Raw genomic sequence first — 23,385 nt, 5'->3', positions numbered from 1 at the left:
AACTATAAGTGAAGAACCCAATGCAGGACTGGAACTCATGAACTGTGAGATCATGACCTGAGCCAAAGTCAGACACTTAACTGATTGAGCCACCCAGGCACCCCAAACACAAAAATACTTTTAAGCATTTTGTGGACTCAGTCCTTATAAATTGCTTCACTGATGCTTTTCAGGTAATCAGTCTTTAATTTCTCATACATGAATTCCTCTACAAGAATTTCTCTAGATTAAAGCTCTCACTATAGGCAAGAGAAAGGATTGGAATTCTGTATCATTTCTGTTTCATGTGTAGAAAAATTGAGACTTAAATTGAGTAAAAGTCTCACATTTACAGGAAATAGTTGTATGTAAGTTGAAAATAAAGTGCATGTCTCCCGATTTTTCAATTGTCCCTCTTTTTTTATTTTTTAAATTTTTTCAAATTTTTATTTAAATTCTAGTTAGTTAGCATATAGTGTAATATTGGTTTCAGGAGAATTTAGTGATTCATCATTGACATACAACACCCAGAGCTCATCACAGCAAGTGCCCTCCTTAATGACCACCACCCATTTAACCCATCCACACCCATCTCCCCTCCAGCAACCCTCAGATTATTCTCTATAGCTGAGTCTGTTATGATTTGCCTCCCTCTTTTTTCCCTTCCCCTATGTTTATCTGTTTTGTTTCTTAAATTCCACATATGAGTGAAATCATATGGTATTTGTCTTTATCTGACTTATTTCTCTTAGCATAATGTACTCTAGCTCAATCCGTGTCATTGCAAATGGCAAAATTTCATTATTTTTGATGACTGTGTAATATTCCTGTGTGTGTGTGTGTGTGTGTGTGTGTGTGTGTGTGTGTAACATATCTTCTTCATCCATTCAAGAGTCAGTGAACATTTGGACTATTTCCATAATTAGGCTATTGTTGATAATAATGCTATAAACATCAGGGTGCATCTGCCCCGTTGAATCAGTATTTTTGTATTCTTTTGGTAAATACCTAGTCGTGTAATTGCTGGACCACAAGGTAGTTCTATTTTTAACTTTTTTAGGAACCTCCATAGTGTTTTCCACACTGCCTGCATCAGTTTGCATTCCCACCAACAGCATAAGAAAGTTCCCCTTTCTCTGGTCCTTGCCAATATCTGTTCTTTCCTGTGTTGTTAATTTTAGCCCTTCTGAGAGGTGTGAGGCGGTATCTCATTATGGTTTTGACTTGTATTTCCCTGACGATGAATGATGTTGAGCATCTTTCCATGTGTCTGGCCCTCTTCTGCCCATTTCTTAACTGGGTTGTTTGTTTTTTGGGTGTTGAGTTTGATAAGTTATTTATAGATTTTGGATACTAACCCATCAGATATGTCATTTGCAGATATCTTCTCCTATTCCATAGGCTGCCTTTTAGTTTGGTTGATTGTTTCCTTCACTGTGCAGAAGCTTTTTATCTTCATGAATTTTCAGTAGTTCATTTTTGCTTTTGTTTCCCTTGCCTCTAGAGATGTGGTCTAGTAAGAAGTTGCTTCAGCCAAGGTCAAAGAGGTTGCTGCCTGTGTTCTCCTCTAGGATTTTGATAGTTTCCTGTATCACATTTTGGTCTTGCATCCATTTTGAGTTTATTTTTGTGTATGGTGTTAAGAAAGTGGTCCAGTTTCAGTCTTCTGTGTCCCTCTTCTTCTTTAATGTAATCACACATTCATTCAACCTGTTTAACTCCCTATTGTGTGCCAAGCACAGTACAAAAGCAAAGGTGCAGCATCCTGCTCTCAAATTTCTCACAGTCTACCAGGTAAAATAGACACTCAAACTCACTATGAGCATGATAGTTGTGCTACTATGTGCAAAAAAAAAAAAATGTGGAAGTGCTGTGATAGACACAGGCCCAAGAGGTTGTCCACCTGAGAGGAACCTGCCCTTTGGGGTCAGGAAATCAGAAAAGCCATCCTCAGAGGATCTGTCAAATGAAAGAGTCAGGAGGAGTTAGCTAGTGAAAAGGGAGAGGGGAAAGGTAAAAATGGAGCAAATTATTCTAATCAGCACATTTTACTATTTAAATTCATACACTGTGTTTTTCCTCTCTTGTTCATCCGCAGTATGACCAGAAGTCATATTTTTCAAAGCTGTTCCCTACAAATGTGCATCTATGATAATCCTTCCCCTTAGTACTCTGCAGTATCATTAAATCATCCTTTATGCTTTAATTATGAAATAAATCTTTGCATACAATTTCAAACTCCCCTATTAAATATAACCAATATAAAAGAACAAAAATAAAAACTAAATAAAAGCTATAGCCCTGAGTTGTCAACTCTCTGAGGGGATTTTATTAAGGGAATCTAAAACAAAAATATTCAATAAACCATGAAAGGCATGATATAGGCTGGATCCAATAATAAATGGATAGCTGTGAGTCCCCAATGTGGCAATGTTAGAAATATCTCACAATCAATCCTTGGGGATTTGGTGCCCATTCAAAAAAATTTCTACACTAGAAAGCTTTAGGGACGCAAAAGCAACAACTTAAAAATCAGTGTCTCTGGTCCAGCAGTGTAGGACATGTGTGCCAGGATGAGAACATTGCCGATGAGTTTGAACCCATGATATTTCTCAGAAGAAGGCAGGGACTTTTGTGAGGATAACAAATATCAAATATGTATGCCACCACCAGCCCCTCCTTGCTCATGGGCTGACACTGTTGATCATGATTCTCCTTCCTACTAAGTAGCCTTAAGACCCCTTTCAAAGAGGCACTTGATCAGTTTCCCTCTCCTAATATAGCATCCATTAATCAATTAGAAATCCCACAGGATTTTTATCCCAAAAAAGCTAGTTTATTAAACCATATATGATTCTATTATAAAATAGAATTAATAATGCCTACCTTATTGCTTATTATGAAGATTACTAAAATATCTAAGAGAACACCTGACATATAGTAGGCACTCAATAAAAGCCAATTTCCTCCTTTTTGTAATGCTGGCATAAACAGGAATAGGGTGGCTTCCTATTGAGGCAGTTTCAGATATAACTTACCCAATATTTTGGATACAGACTAAATTTTTATTTCAGGGAGTAATCATGGTATGCTTTGATTCATGATTATAATAGTAAAAATCAATCAACTCTAGAGTAAGCCTTCCTCACTGAGGACTTTTCTGGCCTAAAGTAAAACATGTTACAATTAACAGCCTTCTTGAGAAGAGTGAATCTGAACTTTATAGTTAGATGGCACTTATTAATGAATGACTTCTGTATACTGCCTTTCTCTTTCCTCCACCCATGATTCTCAGATCCAGTGAGTTACTCATAGTTGGATTAATTCATCAATCATAAAGCATTTATCATTGCCAAGTTAGTACCAGGAATATTTCCAATGTGAAACAAGTCACCTCTAGGCAGAAGTAAGCTCTTGACATACTTAGTTTCACTCTCTCTGGTTACCAGAATCTTTACTCTAAAATTCAGGTGTAATGCACTGAATTTAGACTTCTATCTATAATGGAAACCAAGAGTCTGTAACTTGGGACTTTTTAAAGGCAACAACAAAGGTTTGCGAAAATGACTTGATCCATACACCAGGATGAAAATTATAAACTTTCATTACATGGTAAATATATTAATTTCTGAATTGCTATGTTAACCATATGAATAAGGCACTGTACCAGGGATCCATTTGTGAGCAAACAAGACAAATTCCCTAACCTCAGAGTGTTATATCAAAGGAGGAGGATAGACCTTAACAATATAATCTCTCTCTCTCTCTCTCTCTCTCTCTCATACACATACACACAAGATAGATGACATTATAGTAAGTGCTACAAAGAAAAATAAAGTACCTAAATGTAACGTACACACACACACATGCACACCACTTCTAACTTTTCTGAACCGTAGAAGTGATAAATAAATAAATCTATATCTATATATCTATATCTATACCTATCTAATCTATATCTCAAAAGATCAGGAATATGAACAATGCAGAAAAAATTCTGTCTACATTCTTCTGGTATCTAAGATCATCAGATCAACATCCTAGAAATCAAAATCTAGGCAAGTAAAGAAGGAGTAAAGACAGACAAATGGTCTATGGATGGAACAGACTGAAATAATCATGATACTCGTCACCAGTCAACACCTTGTACTCTGGGTAGATCTATAGCTCGTGTATCAAAGGATAGTCCTACAACAGCCCCATATCAGTTTTGTATACCTGAAATGGCCTGACCAGCAGCTGAGCACACATCCATTTGATTCTCAGAGATTCTCAGTAACTTCCTTTCCTTCAAAAATATGGAGCTTGTTGGGGCACCTGGGTGGCTCAGGCAGTTAAGTGTCTGACTTCGGCTCAGGTCATGATCTCATGGTCTGTGAGTTTGAGCCCTGTGTTGGGCTCTGTGTTGGCAGCTCAGAGCCTGGAGCCTGTTTCAGAATCTGTGTCTCCCTCTCTCTCTGACCCTCCCCCGTTCATGCTCTGTCTCTCTCTGTATCAAAAATAAATAATTATTTTTTTTAATTTAAAAAAATAATTTAAAAATAAAAATAAAAAATATATGGAGCTTGTTAAGGAGTTCCTCCCTAGCTTACTTATAGAATATCAGCAATCCATCCCAGGTTCTTTGACTCTTCATTCCTTCTGCATAAACAGACACCTGGAATGGGATTTGAAAAGGTAATAGTCTAGGAATTATTAACTACAGGAATATTAATCCTATAGGACTAATGCCCCCAAAAATAAGCATGTGTACTAGTTATTGCTAAGCAGTCATATTGTTTTTAAGTGTTCAGGAAATCAGTGGAGTATCCATTCTCCCACTAGAGGTATGGAAAGCACATTCCTGGAATCACAAGACGAATGTGGATAATACAGTTTTGGCAGTTCACTCTACCTTTAAAAAGAAAGCCTCTTGTATTTTCAATATATATCACTTCAAGCTATGCAAGGATAGATTATACTAGAGAACCACAGAATAAGAATCAAGCATGAAAGAGGAGGACAGTGAGAAGTAGATAGCTACTTAAATAGATGTTATCAGAAAATAGGTTTTGGTTTTCTAGTGTATTTATCATCTGCATTTCTAGAAAGGACTGCAATGTTGTGCATCCTCTATGAAACTCTAATATGCTTGCCAGGAGGGAAATTCATTGACATGATCAAGATTCTTTAATCTAAAACATAACATATGCTAAATTGATTAAATTTATAGTAAAACAGATAGATAGATAGATAGATAGATAGATTCTTAGTTAAACTTTATATATCCTGCTAGTATGTAGTAACTGACCAGTACACTAAGACTACTTCCAGTAACTTACCATTATACAAAGAAGGAAAGAGAGACTTAAAAAAAAAAACAGTGGAAAAAATGCCTAATAATTCTAAAAAGGAAATAAAGAAAGATTTAGGAAAAATAACAGGGCATTCAGATGTTTGTAAACCAATGCACACAGAAGAGGTAGTAATCAATGAGAATTTTAATTTATCTCATAATAGAATTAGCATTATTCTGAGATTTGGAAGAATATGTTCCATGATAGGAATATAGCAATGGAAGGATACCACCTTGTTCAAATAAATACTGTAGATCTAACAGTAGTAACAGGGGAAAGATATAAGAGAAAGATATATCCCCAGAAGAGATATCTGCAAACATGAAGCTCAAAGCTTTGTGTGATCCCCCTGTAAGGGTTTTTTAAAAAAGAAAACCTGAATTATATTGTTAGAGAAGGGTGTGGTGGGCCATCCAATTGACCACTTTACTTTGACTTCTGATACACTTCTTTCCTTTCAGCTGGTCTACCTTATGTCTTCCTGACATATGTTCTTCCTATGCCATTCCTTAATATTGGTGTTATGCCAGACTTCTAGGCTTTGCTCTCATCAATATCTGTGTGTTTCCTCATTAATTGCCTTTATTTCCGTGTCTCTTATTTCCACCTGTAAACAGATGATTCCTAAAGCTGTAACTTCCATCCTGATATCTCTTATATACCTCTGCTTCTACCTACTCAGTAACTCATAGACATTTCAAACACATGTCCAAATTGGAACTAGATATCATCCTCATAAAATGTGACTATTTTCTTCCCGCAGCCCTCATCTTAGTTAATAGCATTGCTGTCAACTTGGTTAAAAGCCTCTCTCCTGACTCTTCTGTCTGCCTCATAATCTTTTTCAATGCTAGGTCTAAAATGTCTTTACCAGCCCAGTGTTTCCTTGAGTACAATGACTTAGTTTTTGCCCTATATCCCATGACTATCCTCTTGTGATATCCTTCTAACCAGTTTATTCACCTCCAACCTCCACCTATCATCCTGACCTATGGTTTTTCCTAATCTATCTTCCTCCACCCCTTATCCTGGCCCTGAGACAATATAGTTTATGGAAAGTCGTAGGTAGGGTTAGGGTGATCACATCTTAGAATTATCATGTAAGACATTCACACACTGGATGAGAAATCACACACTGCATTAATAGTCTATGGTTGGGCTGCCAACCAAGGACCAACGATCAGTTGTATAATCATTGAGCTTGCTTATTCAAAATAAGATTCCTTTGTCTTATCCCAAATGTACTGATTAAAAATCCCCTAAGTTAGGCCCTTGAGTTGTATTTTTGTAGACTCTGCAAGTGATTGTGATGCACATCCGTTTTTGGAAACTCTAAGAACTTATCCAATTATAAGATTCAGTGATTATAACACTCTAATCAGAATCCAATTTTCTATTCTGAGAGAATAGTTACAAAAGTATTTTGTGCAATGGCAGCATCATTAAACTAAACATAAAGTCTTCTGAGTGGTTCACATTAAATGAAAAAAAACATGCATTTGAATGTATAAATTCTTGTAAATTTGTGAAAATATTCACACCACATTAGAGGCATGCCTTATGTACATTTCTTCCTATGTATGTATCTGATGGGGTTTTCTTTAGTTTCAGACATGATGTTAATGGGTTACATAGGAAGAGTTCAAGAATATGTTTGATGTAAAAATAGTGGTGAATGCTGTCACGGGAGAACATTTAGAATTACGGTGCTAATTATATCTATACAAAAGCAATTAAGATTTAGCAGAGCAGCAGAAAAAAGTAATAAATATTTATACATTTTTTTTTCAGTTCATTATCTTTAGCTAATGAAAGGATTCCCACTTCACATACCACATAACATGCTTCCTATACCAGTAAGTTACTGTGGACATTAATAGCTCATGACCTAGGAGGAGAAACAGGACCCTTTAGAATTAACTATAGTAGATAATAAATTTCATTGTAATATATGTGTTCTAAACAAACAATTATGGAAAAATAAGGGGAGGAGTGATTAATACCTATTTTTCTGTTGTAAAATAGTCTCTGCAAGGAACAAATCTATATAAGTATGAAACTAAACCCCATTGTATACTAAAGCCTCAAATATTGAATCCCAACATATAATCAGTATATGTAAACATAGATGCCTAAAAATAAGGATTCAGGTATGTTCATTAGCAATGAGATATGTGTTTATTTATAATTAATGACATTATGCAAAATAATTATATTTAGTCTAGGCCATCTACATTTTTTAAGTTAAAAGCACTTTGTTTCAATATTAATCAAGTTTTTAAAATAAGAATGCATTTTTCCATAGAAACAATTTTGTAAATTGTGCTGAAAATTCTATGCTAACTCACAGATTCTATTAAACCCATAATGAATTGGGATGCCTGGGTGGCTCAGTCCGTTAAGCCTCCGACTTTGGCTCAGGTCATGATCTCACTGTCTGTGAGCTTGAGCCCTGCATTGGACTCTGTGCTGTCAGCTCAGAGCCTGGAGCCTGCTTCGGATTCTGTGCCTCCCTCTCTCTCTGCCCCTCCCCTGCTCAAGTGCTTGCTCTCTCTCTCTCTCTCTCTCTCTCTCTCAAAAAATAAATAAAGATTAAAAAAATTAAAAATAAATAAACCCCATAATGAATTTAACAATAATATTAATGGTACCGTTTGAAATCTGAGATCTTGGAGAAAGAGACAGGCAAGGCAGAAATAAGGGACAGAGAATGTTTCCTTTTTACAAGAGCTGCTTTTAGGCGTATTTTGAAAGAACCAAATGCTTCTTTACTACCAGTACTTATTGTCATCTCTCTCGTACCTCCTAGTAACCATTAGTATTCAAAACCACTTACTACAACACCCTTGATCATGGGTAATGGGAATTTAATAGAAAAATATTACACCTATATCAATTAGGATTTGGGTTGGCTGCATATATCAGGGGGAAAAAGTAGTTTAAACAAGATAAATGTGATATACATAGTCTAGATCTAGTCAGGGGTTCCATAGTTAACAGGAATTCAGGCTCCCTCTATTTTTTTCTCTTCCAAAACTCAGAACACATTTTCTGTCCTTAGTTACCTTATATTCCAAGGTAACTGCTGGAGCTCTAGCCACCATGTTTATATTCCAGGCAGGAGAAGGAGAAAGCCAGAAAGGGCAAAAAGGGTACTCTCCAAGATGAGTCACGTTCCTTTAAGGAGTTCCCAGCTTACATCTCTCTGGGTAAAACACCATCACATAGCACATTGGACTACAAAGGTTGCTGGAAAATGTAGTGTTTTAGCTGCACCCTTTACTACCCCCAACTGAAACTGGAGATATGTTGCTGAGAATAAAGGGGAGAATGGATATTTGTTGGCAAGTAGTAAAATATTCCTCAAATATCCAATGCTCCAGATTGTTTAATTCCGTTCCTACTCGCTCAAGATAGTTTCTTTATTTTTATGTTTCTATTAAATGTAACACATGCTACTTCACACACACACACACACACACACACACACACAGAAATGTGGCTAAAGCAGTGGTTCTCATCTTTGGCTGCACATTTAGAAGCACTTAAAGTGTCTTTTAAAATTCCTGATACTCAGACCAATTAAATTAGAAACTTAACACTGAGACCCAGGCCACAGTATTTTTAAAAAATGTCTCCAGGTGATTCTAGTGTGTAGCCCAGTTTGAGGACCACAGTCCTAAATAAAGATATGTGAAAAGAAGGTGCATAACCTAAATGATGCCAAGTTTTGTCACTTTTTTCTGATGTGTAATGAAGTGATATAAAAACCTGCAAGCCATGAGTCGAAAATAATTTTAGGAGTATTGGCACTTCCCACACAGGCCAATTTTTTGTCTCTGGGGTCATTTTTCCTCTCCTGCCTCCCTCTTTTCTTTTAAAGTGTCTTCTCTTGATAACACTGGAACCATAGAGTTTTCTGAAAATCCTAACTGTTCTATACAGTGGATTCAAGGACAGCATAGATGGATCCAATGATCACCATCCTTGATGTCTTAACCTCTCACGTAGCTCCACATCAATTTAAACTCTCTATATTGCCTCAAATAATTTTCAAATCTGTCCACACTTTTATCTCATTCCAAATCCACACAGCAACCAAAGGAATATTTAAAACAGGTCTGACCATGCCATTCCTCTCCTGTACATAGATCCCTCCCATGACTTCCTATTACTCTAGGACTCTCTGCACTGCAAGATCCCTTACTGCCTACCTCCCAGCCTTATCTAGGCCACCCATTACACTTGGTAGGTGGCCTCTTTTTGTGCCTCCAATGCCCCCTAGCTCTTTCCTTACAATTAATCTCTGTGTGCCAAACCTACTGAATCCCCAAACTCAGCCAAACCAACACTTCCATTTGCTAATTCCTGTTGAAGGAGGCTTTTATTGCTTACACAGTGTCAGGAACCATGCTGTGCTTCTTAATGGCCTTTATCACAGTTGTAAGTAATTATTTAGAAGCACTCCCTCCCCAATTATTTTTTATGAGAGCAAAGAACATGTTCTTCACCATTTTGTTTTCAGAACCGAGAACAGCTCCTATCCCAGAGTCTGTGTTTAATACTATAAAGATAAATATTTTATGAATGAATATATGAAGAAATGAGTACTATAGGAGACTGAGATTAGAAGGGCAGATTGTAGTCAAAGTGGGTCATTGGCAGCTGCTTGTAACTTAGGCACAAGTGACCCAAGTAAATGTTTCTTCCTTTTTTTTTCCAATATGTGTCTGTGTCTCTGCAGGTTGTGATCTGATCCCAGTACAGTATCTTCGCTGGGGTGACCCTGAACCCATTGCCGCTGTTGTGTTTGCCTGCCTCGGCCTGCTGGCCACCCTATTTGTTACTGCAGTCTTCATCATTTACCGTGATACTCCAGTAGTCAAGTCCTCCAGCAGGGAACTCTGCTACATTATCCTTGCTGGCATCTGCCTGGGTTACTTATGTACCTTCTGCCTCATTGCAAAGCCCAAACAGATTTATTGCTACCTTCAGAGAATTGGTATTGGTCTTTCTCCAGCCATGAGCTACTCAGCCCTCGTAACCAAGACCAATCGTATTGCAAGGATCCTGGCTGGCAGCAAGAAGAAGATCTGTACCAAAAAGCCCAGGTTCATGAGTGCCTGTGCCCAGCTAGTGATTGCTTTCATCCTCATATGCATTCAGTTGGGCATCATCGTTGCCCTCTTTATAATGGAGCCTCCTGATATAATGCACGACTACCCAAGCATTCGTGAAGTCTACCTGATTTGTAATACCACCAACCTAGGAGTTGTCACTCCTCTTGGATACAATGGTTTGCTGATTTTGAGCTGTACCTTCTATGCTTTCAAGACCAGAAACGTTCCAGCTAACTTCAATGAGGCCAAGTACATCGCCTTCACCATGTACACCACCTGCATCATATGGCTGGCCTTTGTGCCAATCTACTTTGGCAGCAACTACAAAATCATCACCATGTGTTTTTCAGTCAGCCTCAGTGCCACAGTGGCGCTGGGCTGCATGTTTGTGCCAAAAGTGTACATCATCCTGGCCAAACCGGAGAGAAACGTGCGCAGCGCCTTCACCACATCTACCGTGGTGCGCATGCATGTGGGGGATGGCAAGTCATCCTCAGCAGCCAGCAGGTCCAGCAGCCTAGTCAACCTGTGGAAGAGGAGGGGCTCCTCTGGGGAAACCCTAAGGTAAAGGTTGTGGGGGGGAGGTGTGGGGCACTGGTCCCTGTAGCTGAAGCAGTGACATTTGCTTCCTGAGTCTTTTAAGTGTAAAATATCTGAGTGAATGAAAACTGTGGGAGGCAGGGTGCTGGGAAAGGGGTCTTGGCCTTCTCATTGAATGGTTTTCATGGGGTTAATTGGATGTAGAGCCAGTTACTTATGCCAAAGCCAGAAACAGAGAAGTTGAGATAAAGAACAAAAGCAGAGTTTCGGCAAAAGAGAAGTGAGGTCCAAAGGGACAGGGAGAGCACGGTTAAGTCATTAAGCCAAGGAAAGGATCTCCAGGTCCGGAGGGTACAGAGGAACATAGTGGACCAAATTCTAGTTCCCAGAACACAGTAGAGAATTTATTGTTAACAAAGATCAATGCTGAGCACAGAGTGCCAAGAACCTCACACACCTGACTGCGTTATGTGCCTGAACCTTTTCCAAGCTCAGCAGAGTCCTTGACTGTTCATCCCATAGAGGCATGTGAATGTAGAATTTATATTTTAGTTCTTAATGGGCAATTTGAACTCTTAGGGAAATGTCTAAGAATCTGAAAGGGTCAAAACAAAGGGACTTTTCATATAATCTTCCTAAACAACTAGCCAGTTTCCCATTGTGGCCCACAGTCCCACCCCATCCTTCATGCTCAGTATCCCAGGTAGTAGTTATTGGTCACCTCTTATCTGCAAATAAGCCAACAGCCAATTATTTACCCCCATGTGAGGCACTTCTCTAAGTGATAAATGACGCCTATAGCACTTCAAAAGGCAATGAGATCATCTTTTTTTTTTTTATCCAATTAAGACCTGTATCTTTAATAAACATCTGGAGAATACTAGCAGCATAGATTACTATATTCCATGTTGTCCCAGAGAAGTGTGGTTCCTTAAAGTCTGTTTAAGTATGACAGACTCTTAAGAACTGAAAGTGTAACCTATCATCCCATAGAGCTGCTCAGATTCACACCAGTGGTAAGCCTGGCTAGTAATCACTTGCTCCTTCCCTGCTTCTCTGAGGAAGGGGAGACAGTGGCCTCTGTGCACAGCTGATATGAAATTAGTTCAACTAATAACTTCCCAGTATGGGGGCAAAGAGATCAGTGGCTTGGGAACAAATTTGGAGGTATTAAAAAGGCTACATAGGGTGTTACTGGGAATAAGGACTTCCTCCATTTAAGAAGGGCATATCAGTCAGAAGAACTAGTCAGAACATTATCTGCTCACTCTACAGAGATTTGACAATTTTCCTAAAATCTAGATAAATAAGTGGAAGACAAACCACTTACAAGTGGAAGATAAATAGCTAAATATTATTGCTTGAACAGTTCTCTTATACTATCATTTAGCCTGCATGGAAAGTCCCACCTTTCCATCAGCCCTAATTCTTCAAAGCCTGAATAATGGTGATGATAAAGATACCATGTCTTCTGAGGATTGAAAAGCACTCAGAATACTTAATCACATAGCTTAATTCATTTGCATTAACTTCTATCCTTGCCTCTTTTATTTTTTTTTTCCTAATTCTTGTATGCCTCTCATTGCTTTCCATGTACATTGTTCAAGGTATTTAACTAAATTGTAAATCTTGGGGAAAACAACAGTGTCTTCTCCTACTTCAATAAATTGTGACAATATCATGGTCTGTCCACAGAAGGCCCTTCATATATTTAACTTGCCAGAATATTTTCCATCTGCTTTCTTAACTCCTCCCTCCCTAAAATATTCTTTTTCTGAAACTTCTGCAAGATCAGCCTTTTATTTTGTCTAAGAAAATGTATTATATATATTTTTTTAAATTTTTTAACATTTATTTATTTTTGAGAGAGAGAGAGACAGAGTGTGAATGGAGGAGGGACAGAGAGAGGAGACACAGAATCTGAAGCAGGCTCCAGGCTCTAAGTTGTCAGCACAGAGCCCGATGCGGGGTTCGAACTCACGAACCGTGAGATCATGATGTGAGCTGAAGTCGGACACTTAATCACCTGAGCCACCCTGGCACCCCGAGAAAATGTATTTTTCAAACTTCAATTTTACCAGCCTTTGTTTAAACTCTTTCTTCAAGCAATATGTACATTGTTCAAGGTACCTTCCAAGGCACCTTCCAAGGCATCCTGTGCCTTCCAAGGCATCCTGATAGGTAAAAAAAAAACAGGTTGCCAGAGGGATAGAATTGTGAGCTTGTGCCTAAGCACCCCAAAAACTCACTAGGGCAGGCTCCCTTAGACAGTGTGGAGCAGTGGTGAAGAACATGGTTTTGTAGCCAGTTTCTCCTGAGTCTGAATACTGGCACTGCCATTTCTTCTGTCTGAGGCTTAGTTTCTTCATCTGCCACGTTAAGATCATATCATCTACCTCAGAGGATTGTAAAAGAGTGAAAGAAATAATATATGTGTAAAGGCCAGGTACACAGTAGATATTTCAATGAACATATCAGAGTACAGAGCTAGGCAGCTCTGGGATTGAACATTGGCAGCATCGCCTACCAGCTGTGGGACCATAGGCAAATCAGTTAACCTCTCTATGCCTTAATTTCCTTCTCTGATGAATGAAGATAATGAAATACAGACTTCACACAGTGGTTGTGAGACTAAACGAGTAAATACATGTAAAGTGTATACCATGCAGGAAGCACTTCTTAAGTGTTTGTTTGCTATTATTTTTAACTACATTAACAATTGTCAGTCTTCTTCCACACCTGAAAACTTCTGTGTCAGGTATGCAAACAAGATGATCCTAATAACGAAGAGAGAATCATAAAAGGCAGTATAGATCTATAGACACATTAATTACACAGCCTGAGCTTCTAGAGTATCTCCATTTTTACATGGTCTAGTTCCTTGCCAGATTGTAGAGGATACCGTTCATCCTAATTTAAGCAGAATAAGCTCCTTGGGAGTGAGAGCCTTCTCTATCTTGTCACTGCTGTGCCTCCAGTGCCTGGAAGTCCCAAGAAGGGTGCTTGACACATAGAAGACACTAAATAATCTTTGGTATATTTAGTGAGCAAATAAATTTGGCAAGGTAGTAATGCATCCCCTGTACTACTATCCCCTGGTGGTTCCAGCACCTTTTATAACATTAAGTCTACTGTGATCTGTATTATAAATATCTCCTGCACTCCTGTGGTCCTCAGTTTCTGCTCAAGAATCAGGTCATTAATCCCATCCACTGATCTGATGCATTGCTATAATTCTAACATACGTCTAGTAACATTAGGTTACATTTTCAACTATTTTCTTTATACTTCAGTAAATAAGGGGCAACATAAATAACAAAATTCACTAATAGTGCCAATAGAAAACAGAAATTCTCGAGATTTGTGGCAGTATTTTAACTTGTGCTCATTACATGGCCATGTAGTCCTTGATGATTGGATTTTGCATTCAGCATTATTTGAGTACGAAAACATCAAAGAGAATAAGGAGGGACCTTTGGCAATTGTTAGGTTTTCTGCACGCAGTCTTGTCAAATGCTGGTCTGTATGATTACAGCTGAGACAGGCTATAGTCTGATTATATAGTGACTTCTTTTTTGCCCTTAACCAGCACACTCAGACTGGAACCTGCTTTTGATAGAAGAAAGGCCAGAAAAAACTATAATACCCTTGCATCACACAATCCCCTAACTGTCCCCTTCTTTTAAGCTATAACCCTAAAAAATAAATTAGATCCAAACTAAAATGATTTTCCTCTGTGTTTCCCATGAGCTCTCATATGCAGTATTTCATCTCTGTTATCCAACACCAAGATGTTTAGAATCTTAATATAGTATTTATCACATTATAAGACATAACTGGTTATGTATGCATTTATCTTCCCTTTTATTTTATAAAGGCCAGTATGTATAACATTATCTACCTCTAGGGCTTAAATGATGGGGAAACAAGTGAACTCAGAGCTTCTAGTATTTTCACATTTTATTCTAAATTACTTTCATTAGTTGGGCTTCTCAGACTTGAATTCTGTAATATGCCAATAAACCTATCTATTGGGATCTATGGTGGGCTTAAGTAGTTAACTTAACTCTCTGACTGTAGGTCTCTGGGGAAAAGCAGCTGCTATGCAGGACCCAGCCTGGTTCTGCTTTCTTACATCTGTTACATGGAGAAGTGGGCTCCTAGAAACCCAGAGTGGGTCTGGGCCCTGTTTGAAAAGGCTTATCCCTTCCATATCTGATGGCAGAAAGCTAGGGCTCCATTTTGAAGATGGCACTAATTTCATACTCTAGAGTGAAAATAATACCTCCCGAGATTACAGTGACTGTGTTTCCAAAAGTTAGGACACACTCTTGGAGCAGTAGATGTAGGAGAGTAGATGCAAATATGGAAAGCTAGTTTATAGTTCTGGCTTTGGAGCCACACCTGGAATGAAATCTAGCTGTGTGAATTTGAACAAGGTATGCCAGTCTGTCTCCTTAGCTGTAAAATGGTAGATAACGATCCCTGTTGTGAGAGTAAATGAAGTGATGAGTGTTAAATGCTTAGCTATTAGTGCGTTAAAAGCATTCAATAAGTGGTAAACTTTTTAGAAATGTGTTCAGCTGCAAGTAAGAGAAAGCCTGATTTTGAGAGACTTACAGGATTTGTATGGGTTTTGCTTTCCTCACGTTACAAGAATACGTAGACAGACAGCTCCTGGTGTTCCTCCAATGCTCTCAGTGGTGTCAGAGCCGACATCTCTGCTGTTCCCCAAGCCTTTTACTAATGGTTCCACAACAGTTCCATGCATTGCATCCTTTTATTAGGGAAAACAACAGTCTTCTCAGAATCCCATAACAACTGCCTTTATGTCTCATTGGCCAAACTGTCTCATGTAGCTACCCCTGGCTGCAAGAGAGTAGAAAAAAAGCTTACATTGAGCTTTTACACCCTCTGTAATGGAAATGGAGAGGGAGGAGGGAAATGGAGAAAGAGAAGCAAGTCAAGTGCTTGTGGGATAAGCCCATGAATAGTGTCTATCATGGAAAGTGGTAGTACCTAGCAGTAGTAGTGGCAGTAGTAATGGCAGTAGAATTGTCTAGTGGTCACAAAATATTGAAAGGAGAAGCAATAATCTTTCCCATTTTTCAAATGTGGAACTTGGGGTCCAGCATGGTTAGAATACTTGCCCACAGTCTTGTAAATAGTTAGTTATACAGCCATCTTAACTCAAGCCTTAGCTTGTTGGCGTTAGAACTCAGCATTCCCCAGAATGTATTCTTCAGAAAGCTAGTCTCACAAATTGTTCCACGAAAAACAAAAATTATTTGGTCAAACAAGTTTGAAAAAACTCTATTCTTTTAGAACCTTGTGACTTAGGGATAAACACTGAGAAGTTCTGCAGCATAGAAACCATTCATTTGTTAATTCTTTTCCATCACTTCCCAAGCTGGTTGAACACAAGACTATTTTTTTTCAAGTAATCTCTTAACATTCCAGAGAACCGGTAGCACAAAGGGGACTCACTATGGAAAATATCATCAGAGCCGAAGGGAAGACACGTTTCTAGGGGACCAAAGAGTAATTCATATCTTCAGTGAGAGGGGGACCAGAAAGAGCCAATTTCCACCTCTGGGCATGGAAAGAGAATCACTTTTGTTCTCTGAGCACCTAAGGGAAAAACAGAGCTAATTCTAACAGATCTAGCAGTTTTCTGGGAAGTTAAATAGGCTCACCCTAGAGTACCAAAAAGAAAAGCACCCAAGAGTCAGTCATTCAATTCACTGAAATAGCAAAGGGAGATTTTTATTTAAACGGGAGTGAGTCACTATAGATTTCTTTTTTTTATATAGAAACGTACTATTTATGCCATCAATGTATAGAGGTCCCTGTGATTAACATTTTGGTTCTAGACACTAATTCTCCAGCACGACATGGTGCAGCATCAAATCACTGTCAAGCGGATAATGCCATGCTTCCATTTAAGGCCTTCACTTCAGCTGCAAATTGACAAATGAACACAAAACCAGTTCTGACCTAAATAAAGCATTGAATTTGATGAGTCTAAACTTCTGGCTCTCCAAGATTCAGAATTTCCAGGGTCGTGGGGCTGAGTTTCTAAGATGCAGTGGGCATCTCATGGTTTCATTAACAGCAGAGGCCTGTAGCTCTAAATCATAAATTTTCTCAGAAGGTAAAACCCTCTCTGGGGATTCTACTAAGGTGGCAGAAACATTAGCATTGCCTCCACCTTAGTTTTAGAAACTATCATTTGCCACTTTTGTTTTAATTAACTAATTAACTCTGCTTTCATTAAGATTGTCATGAGAACCCAGTTAGACTGTCTGCTAAAGCAATTGCTACCCTTTCACATGTATCGTCCAAATCATAATGTGCCTGGAAAATTAGTTCTCTTGGGTGAATTCCAGTATACCTGGACTATTATCCAAGATCTGATGATTTCCAATTGTTTAGATTTCATTAAGGAATTATTAGTCTGTATGAAGTGATTTTCGTGTGATCCTTTCTCTTTAGAATCATCTGCTCTTTCCTTCCATCTTACTAGGGGTTTTTTATCATCCAGGTCCCAGCCTATCAGATTAAACTATCTCACAGATTTCTCCTCATCTGGACTCTCAGAACATTTAGCACACATTCGTCAAACCTTTTTTGTTTATTATTCATTCACAAACAGAAGTGAGCACTGTCAGGCACTGGTAGGCCATGGAGAGTTGGGGGTTGTCTTGTATATATATACAATATTTTCACAACTATCTAATGCTGTTTTAAGAGTATTTATAACTTCCTCAGTGCCTAGCCTAGTGCCTGACATAGGAGTGCTCAGTGATGGATTCTGAATCTGGTAGAGAACAGCTTTCAGGGCTCACACTGCCATTACAGGGAGCAGAACCACTCACTGTGGACTTGATTGCCCAGATTTTATCTGATAATGCTTTGTTCTAAAAATATAAGAAAAAATAGTTTTTGCTAAAAGCCACCTTTTTGTTTTCAATCAAGCTTCCATTGAGTGCCAGCTCTGTGCCAAGCACTATTCTAGATTCTGGGGATACAAAGATAAGTAAAAAACAGTCTTTGAGGAGCTCTCAGCCTCCCAAACCTGCAAACAGGTTAAGTTCCATAAAGTGCTATAGTGCTGTGATAGGAGTCCATGGGAGAACCGAGGGACCCAGAGACAGAAGCAGCAAATTCTACATGTCAAGAATTAGAAAAACCTCCCAAAGGAACCAGTTCAAACAATAGATACTATTTAAATGCTTTCTCCCTGGGGTGCCTGGGTGGCTCCCTTGGTTAAGCATCCAACTCTTGGTTTCTGCTCAAGTCATGAGCTCACCATTTGGTGGGTTCAAGCCCTGCGTCAGGCTCAACACTGACAGTGCAGAGCCTGCTTGGGATTCTGTGTCTCCCTCTCTCTCTCTGCCTTCCCCCACTTGCGCTGTCTTTGTCTCTCTCAAAACAAATAAATAAATAAACAAACTTAAGTAAATGTTTTATCCCTGCTTAGATGTCCTCAGGGGTTCACCAGCTGGGAAAGGATAGAGCCAAACTTCCTTATGTGGTGGCAGGAAAGGCCCCTTGTGGTATGACCGCTCCCTCCTCCCCCACCCCTGGGCCAGCCTTGCACCTAGTCACTCCCTGCTTGGATTTCCATTCTGACCTATTCAGTTTTCTTGCTTTCAGGCCTATACCAACACAGCTAATTCATTATAAAACACACCTGTCCCATCACCCTCAAGTCTCACTCAGCTAACTCACACTCATCTTTGATACCGCTTTTACTGGAAAGCCTGTCCTGACCCTCTGAGACTACATTAGATCCCACTCTTCATGATCTAAATGAGTTGTGTGCTTCTCCTCTACAACATTCATCATCCTGTGTTATAATTACATGTTTAATTGTAAGACTCCCTTGTACACACACACACACACACACACACACACACACACACACACACACTATACTGTGAACTTACTAAGCAGAGGGTCCATGTCTTTTTTATTTTCTGTGCCATTAGTAACCAGCACAGTGCCAGGCACACAGCACTCAAAAATATTTGTAGAATAAATGGATAAATGGATGGATATATGAATAATGACATTTGAACTACACTGGCATTTGACAGAGAACATAAAGAAGGGCTGAAGATAGTGAATAATTATATTCATTGAGCACTTGTGATGAGCTACGTACTGCTCTAAACCCTTATATGTATTAATTCTTTTATTACTCAAAACAATCCTCATCTTACAGATGAGGCAACTGAGGTAAGCAGAGGCTAATTCTCTTGCTCAAATCCATAGAGTACATGGAGGAGGCAGGCCTGGAATAAAGACAGAATGGCTTCAGGGCCCACAAAGGTAACCATTAAATAATGGTTCTCCATTCCAGCTCTTCATTTTTTACAACCTGAACTGAGAAAAACTGGAATTGAATAGGTGTGAAATGTGACTTCCCCCCAAGAGTTTCCCTGAAAACTGCTCCTGTGGAACTTTATGGTGCTGTATTTTCTTGACATGGTCATGCTTCCAGCTGAGCCTGATCTGACTTGTATTTTATCAACTTTAATGGCTGCCTGACATCTTTTCTATTTAGTGGTGTTTTTTTTAAGTTTATTTATTTATTTATTTGAGAGAGAGAGAGAGACAGTGTGAATTGGGGATGGTCAGGGAGAGAAGGAGAGAGAATCCCAAGCAGGCTGCATGCTGACACTGCAGAGCCTGAAGCAGGGCTTGGATTCACGAAACCATGAGATGGTGACCTGAGCCGAAACCAAGAGTTGCACACAACTGACTGAGTCACCCAGGCGCCCCTAGTGGTGATTTTTAACTATCTGTATAGATTTTGTGAGAGAAAAATCTGACTGATTTGTTTTTACTATTTATAGTATTTATTATACTCATTAATATTACCATCTTATTATAACTAGGAATTTTGAGGATTTACTAATTTCCTGTATAATTTTTTGTTTGTTTTTTTGGTATGCCTAATCTCAAATAAAATCTCACAAAATAGGCATGGAATCCTAATGTTTCCACCCTGACCCCAGTCCATTTTAATTCCAATTAGTGTTTAAACACTGTACACTAAGTACATCACTGAATTCTAGGAATATAAAGATTAAGACACAAACCCTGCCCTTAGGAGCAGCTCATGGAGTAGTGAGAAAGACCAAACCATAACCAAATCACTAATTTTGGGAATGTATGAAGTAGTAAAGGAGACTATATTCACGGAAGTCAGGCTCAAAAGGGCACTTTGCCCAATCTGCAGGTTTGCGGAAGGCTTCCTGGAAGGGTGATGCTTGCACTGAATCCCAAAGAATGAAAGATTAAGTGAACCAGGTGAAAATCATGGGGTACACAGTTTGGGGGAACAGATGAACAACAGCCCAGATGGATGACCCATCATGATGTGGTCAGGGAATTACAGCATATAAAGTGTGTGTGGTCAGGTGGCAGGAAATGGATTGGAGAGGCTTGTAGGGAAGGGGCTTAGCCTGATCAGAGGGCTGTGAGCTGGCCACCTTCCGGCTGTCTCAACTTCCTTTCAACAGCCTTTTCTGTTTACCATCCAAATTCCTCATACTCATGGCCACTTCTCAACACCAACGTGATGCCTCCCCAGCTATCGCCAACCAAAACTTACGTGTCCTCACCCTTCCTCTCCACTAGACAACAAATTCATTTGTGCTTTTACAGTAATGATCATTAGCGACCTGCTTCATCCTTTATGCAGTAAACACTTATTGAGCAACTACTTTATTACAGAGACTGTGCTAAGTACAAATACATGATCTCACAGGATCTTCACACAATATTTTATAACAGAAAGTGTTATCCCCATCCACATATAAGAAAAAAAAAATAACTGAGGCATGAAGAAGTTAAGCAAGCTTTATTTAGTGCACAGTTAATAAGTAGTAAATTTGGGATTCAAACCCAGATCTATATGTTTCTATAGCCCTTTTTTATTTTAATATTGTTTTTTTGATGGATTCATTTTCCCAACCATGTATAATCCACTTTGTCATTGTTCTTGATAAATAAAGTCACTGTGAATATATTTCTGCCAAATAAAATATTAACATTTTGATTCTAATTTTTACTCCCAGAGAAATGACCCTAGAGGTGACTTTTTTTTTTTTTTTTTTTTTTTTTTTTTTTTTTTTGGCATACAGGCAGATCAGTCAAGGCGACATCATGCAACAGGTAGCCTGTCAGTGTCTCTCATGTTATAACTTGGCATAAGTACTGTGGTATAGGAAGTGAGCCTTGACAGCAAAGATATGGATTCCAATCCTGGCTCTGCCATTTACAAACTGGAACTTTAGACAAAGCACTTAATTCTCAGAGCCTCTGGACAATGAGGATGATAATACTCATCACGCTCTGTATTATGCACACAATGATCCTGTGATCCTGTGATCATTGTGCCCATAATACAGCATCTCTCCCATAGTCCAGGTTCATGTGATGTGAGTTTCCTTTTTCCTAATCATGGGGTCATCTCAGTTCATGTCCACCCAATATACAGCTCTGGTGACATAATATGAGGTTCCATGACATCATTCTTCAGGAAATTTACTGGAATGGAAATATCTGACTTTGGGAATCTGGCCTGAATTACTAGTAAATCATTGCTACATCCTGGGAGCCCACAATTCTCTAAATTTCCATTATATTATTAGGCAGTAGGTTACAAAGTTTGTGTTAGTGCTTTTTCAGAAGTCAGGCTTTCCTCAGAGTTTGAAGGTGATTTGTGTTAGCCATTTTTCTCATTCCCCTTGTGGTTTTCGCAGTGAATTTATATTTCTTCATAAAAAAATATTTTGACTTTTAATTTGGCCCAGATGAATCTATTTTACTTAATGTTTAGAAACTACATGATGAATCACTATGGTAAATTTTATACATAACATGATATGAAGCTCTGTTTGCTAAGGCAAGTGTGTGCTCATGTTCACTTACATTTAGCCAAAAAAAAAAACAAAAAAACAAAACAACAACAACAACAAAGCAAAACAAATAAAACAACTGACAGGCTCGCTGCCTGGTCTTGTTCTCAGGCTTCACGACTGCACACTCAGGATAGCAGGAGCTGCCAGAGAATGTGACTCTCTCTCTGCTGAGTTAAAATGACATGGCCAAAATGCAAACTAATGACACTGTTTTCTCTAATTTGTTATTCATGTGGCTTTTTTAGTTGGGAAAAAAAAAAAAAAAAAAAGAAAGACCGTGACTTGGTAAACAAACATAGATCTGTCACTGACCTTGCTCTTCCAAAACAAACAATAACTGAAAAACAAAGTTTGGTAAACTTAATGAATCTCCCGGAGAAGATAAAGATAATTATAATCAACATTTGTTAAGGAACTACTAGTCCTGTGTGAGACACTTTACCATGTGTATTACACATCAGTGTCTTATAGAATAAAGCTCTCCAACCCCAGAGTTTCTGAGGCAGTATGTCTTGGGTGGGGCCAGAGAGTTTGCATTTGTAACAAGCTCCCAGGTAATAATGATTAACATTGATGAATGAATGTGCTGGTGACATAGGGAATCACAGATTGAGAACCACAGACTTAGATATTTTCAGCTAACAACAACCATGTGAGTTAGATAATGTTATTATTCTCTGTTTTAAAAGTGAGAAAACTTTAAGTGCAGTGAGGTTAAGTGATTTGTCCACAATTGTACAGCTCTTAAGGGATGCAGGTGGGATTCAAACCCAAGTCTAAACACCCTGGCTTCTTCCACAGTAATTTGGCTGACAAGCTTTCAAAAGGATATATCAAGTGGGTAATTGTTCCTCCTTCCTGTTTGCCCCCTATTAGGATTTTTGCTGTGTGGACTCAAACTCTAGGGCATTGCCTGCCCACCTGGGCATAAGAAACTAACACTGCTATTGCAAGAGGCTTGCTATTGGTTGGGTTATTAAGCATAATTTCCACTCTCTGCTCATAAATTCTACAGCAGTCTCAGAGAAGACTCTAGAATGTCCTCCCACCTTCTTCCCATATGACTGAAGGACATACATTTTTGCCTCAGTGGAGCCAGTGTCCAATCAGGAGATCAGCTGCCATTCCTCTACACTCAGGTCCAAACAAACAAGTGCATCAGTGCCAAATGGGAGGGCATGGTTAACTAATGGAGGGTGTGGGGAAAGGCCTTGGAATATACATTGACTAGTATTTCAGTGTTTGATCACCATATAATATTGCCATAAAAAGAAAAGCAAAAGCAAACCGGTGGAGCCACCTTCTTCAATTTTAAATGGAATGGGTAGAACAAGGAAGGTAATGGAGCAGTGTAATATCAACATGGATGTCCTCTATGGATGTCCTCTGTAGGAGGCAGACCAATAACCCTCAAACATGGTGACATTCCATTCCCTGGAATGTGTGAATATGTTACCTTACATGACAGAATGG

At 38.8% G+C, this 23,385-nt stretch overlaps 1 protein-coding gene across 4 annotated transcripts in view; it reads left to right on the top strand.

The window, feature by feature from the left end:
• The window catches only part of GRM5 (glutamate metabotropic receptor 5), a 528,255-nt gene that overhangs the window by 460,010 nt on the left and 44,860 nt on the right, over nt 1-23,385 (top strand). For all 4 annotated transcript variants that reach the window (XM_053900181.1, XM_053900183.1, XM_053900180.1 and 1 more), the window contains exon 8: nt 10,060-10,999. In XM_053900181.1, the coding sequence (XP_053756156.1) occupies nt 10,060-10,999 (940 nt within the window). The remainder of the gene's footprint in view (nt 1-10,059; nt 11,000-23,385) is intronic.

The sequence above is a fragment of the Panthera pardus genome, unplaced genomic scaffold (genome assembly GCF_024362965.1).
Source record: "Panthera pardus isolate Hobbes unplaced genomic scaffold, ASM2436296v1 HiC_scaffold_12, whole genome shotgun sequence".
Taxonomy (NCBI): domain Eukaryota; kingdom Metazoa; phylum Chordata; class Mammalia; order Carnivora; family Felidae; genus Panthera; species Panthera pardus.
The sequence above is the reverse complement of the archived record's forward strand: the minus strand, read 5'-3'. Positions and strand labels throughout refer to the sequence as shown.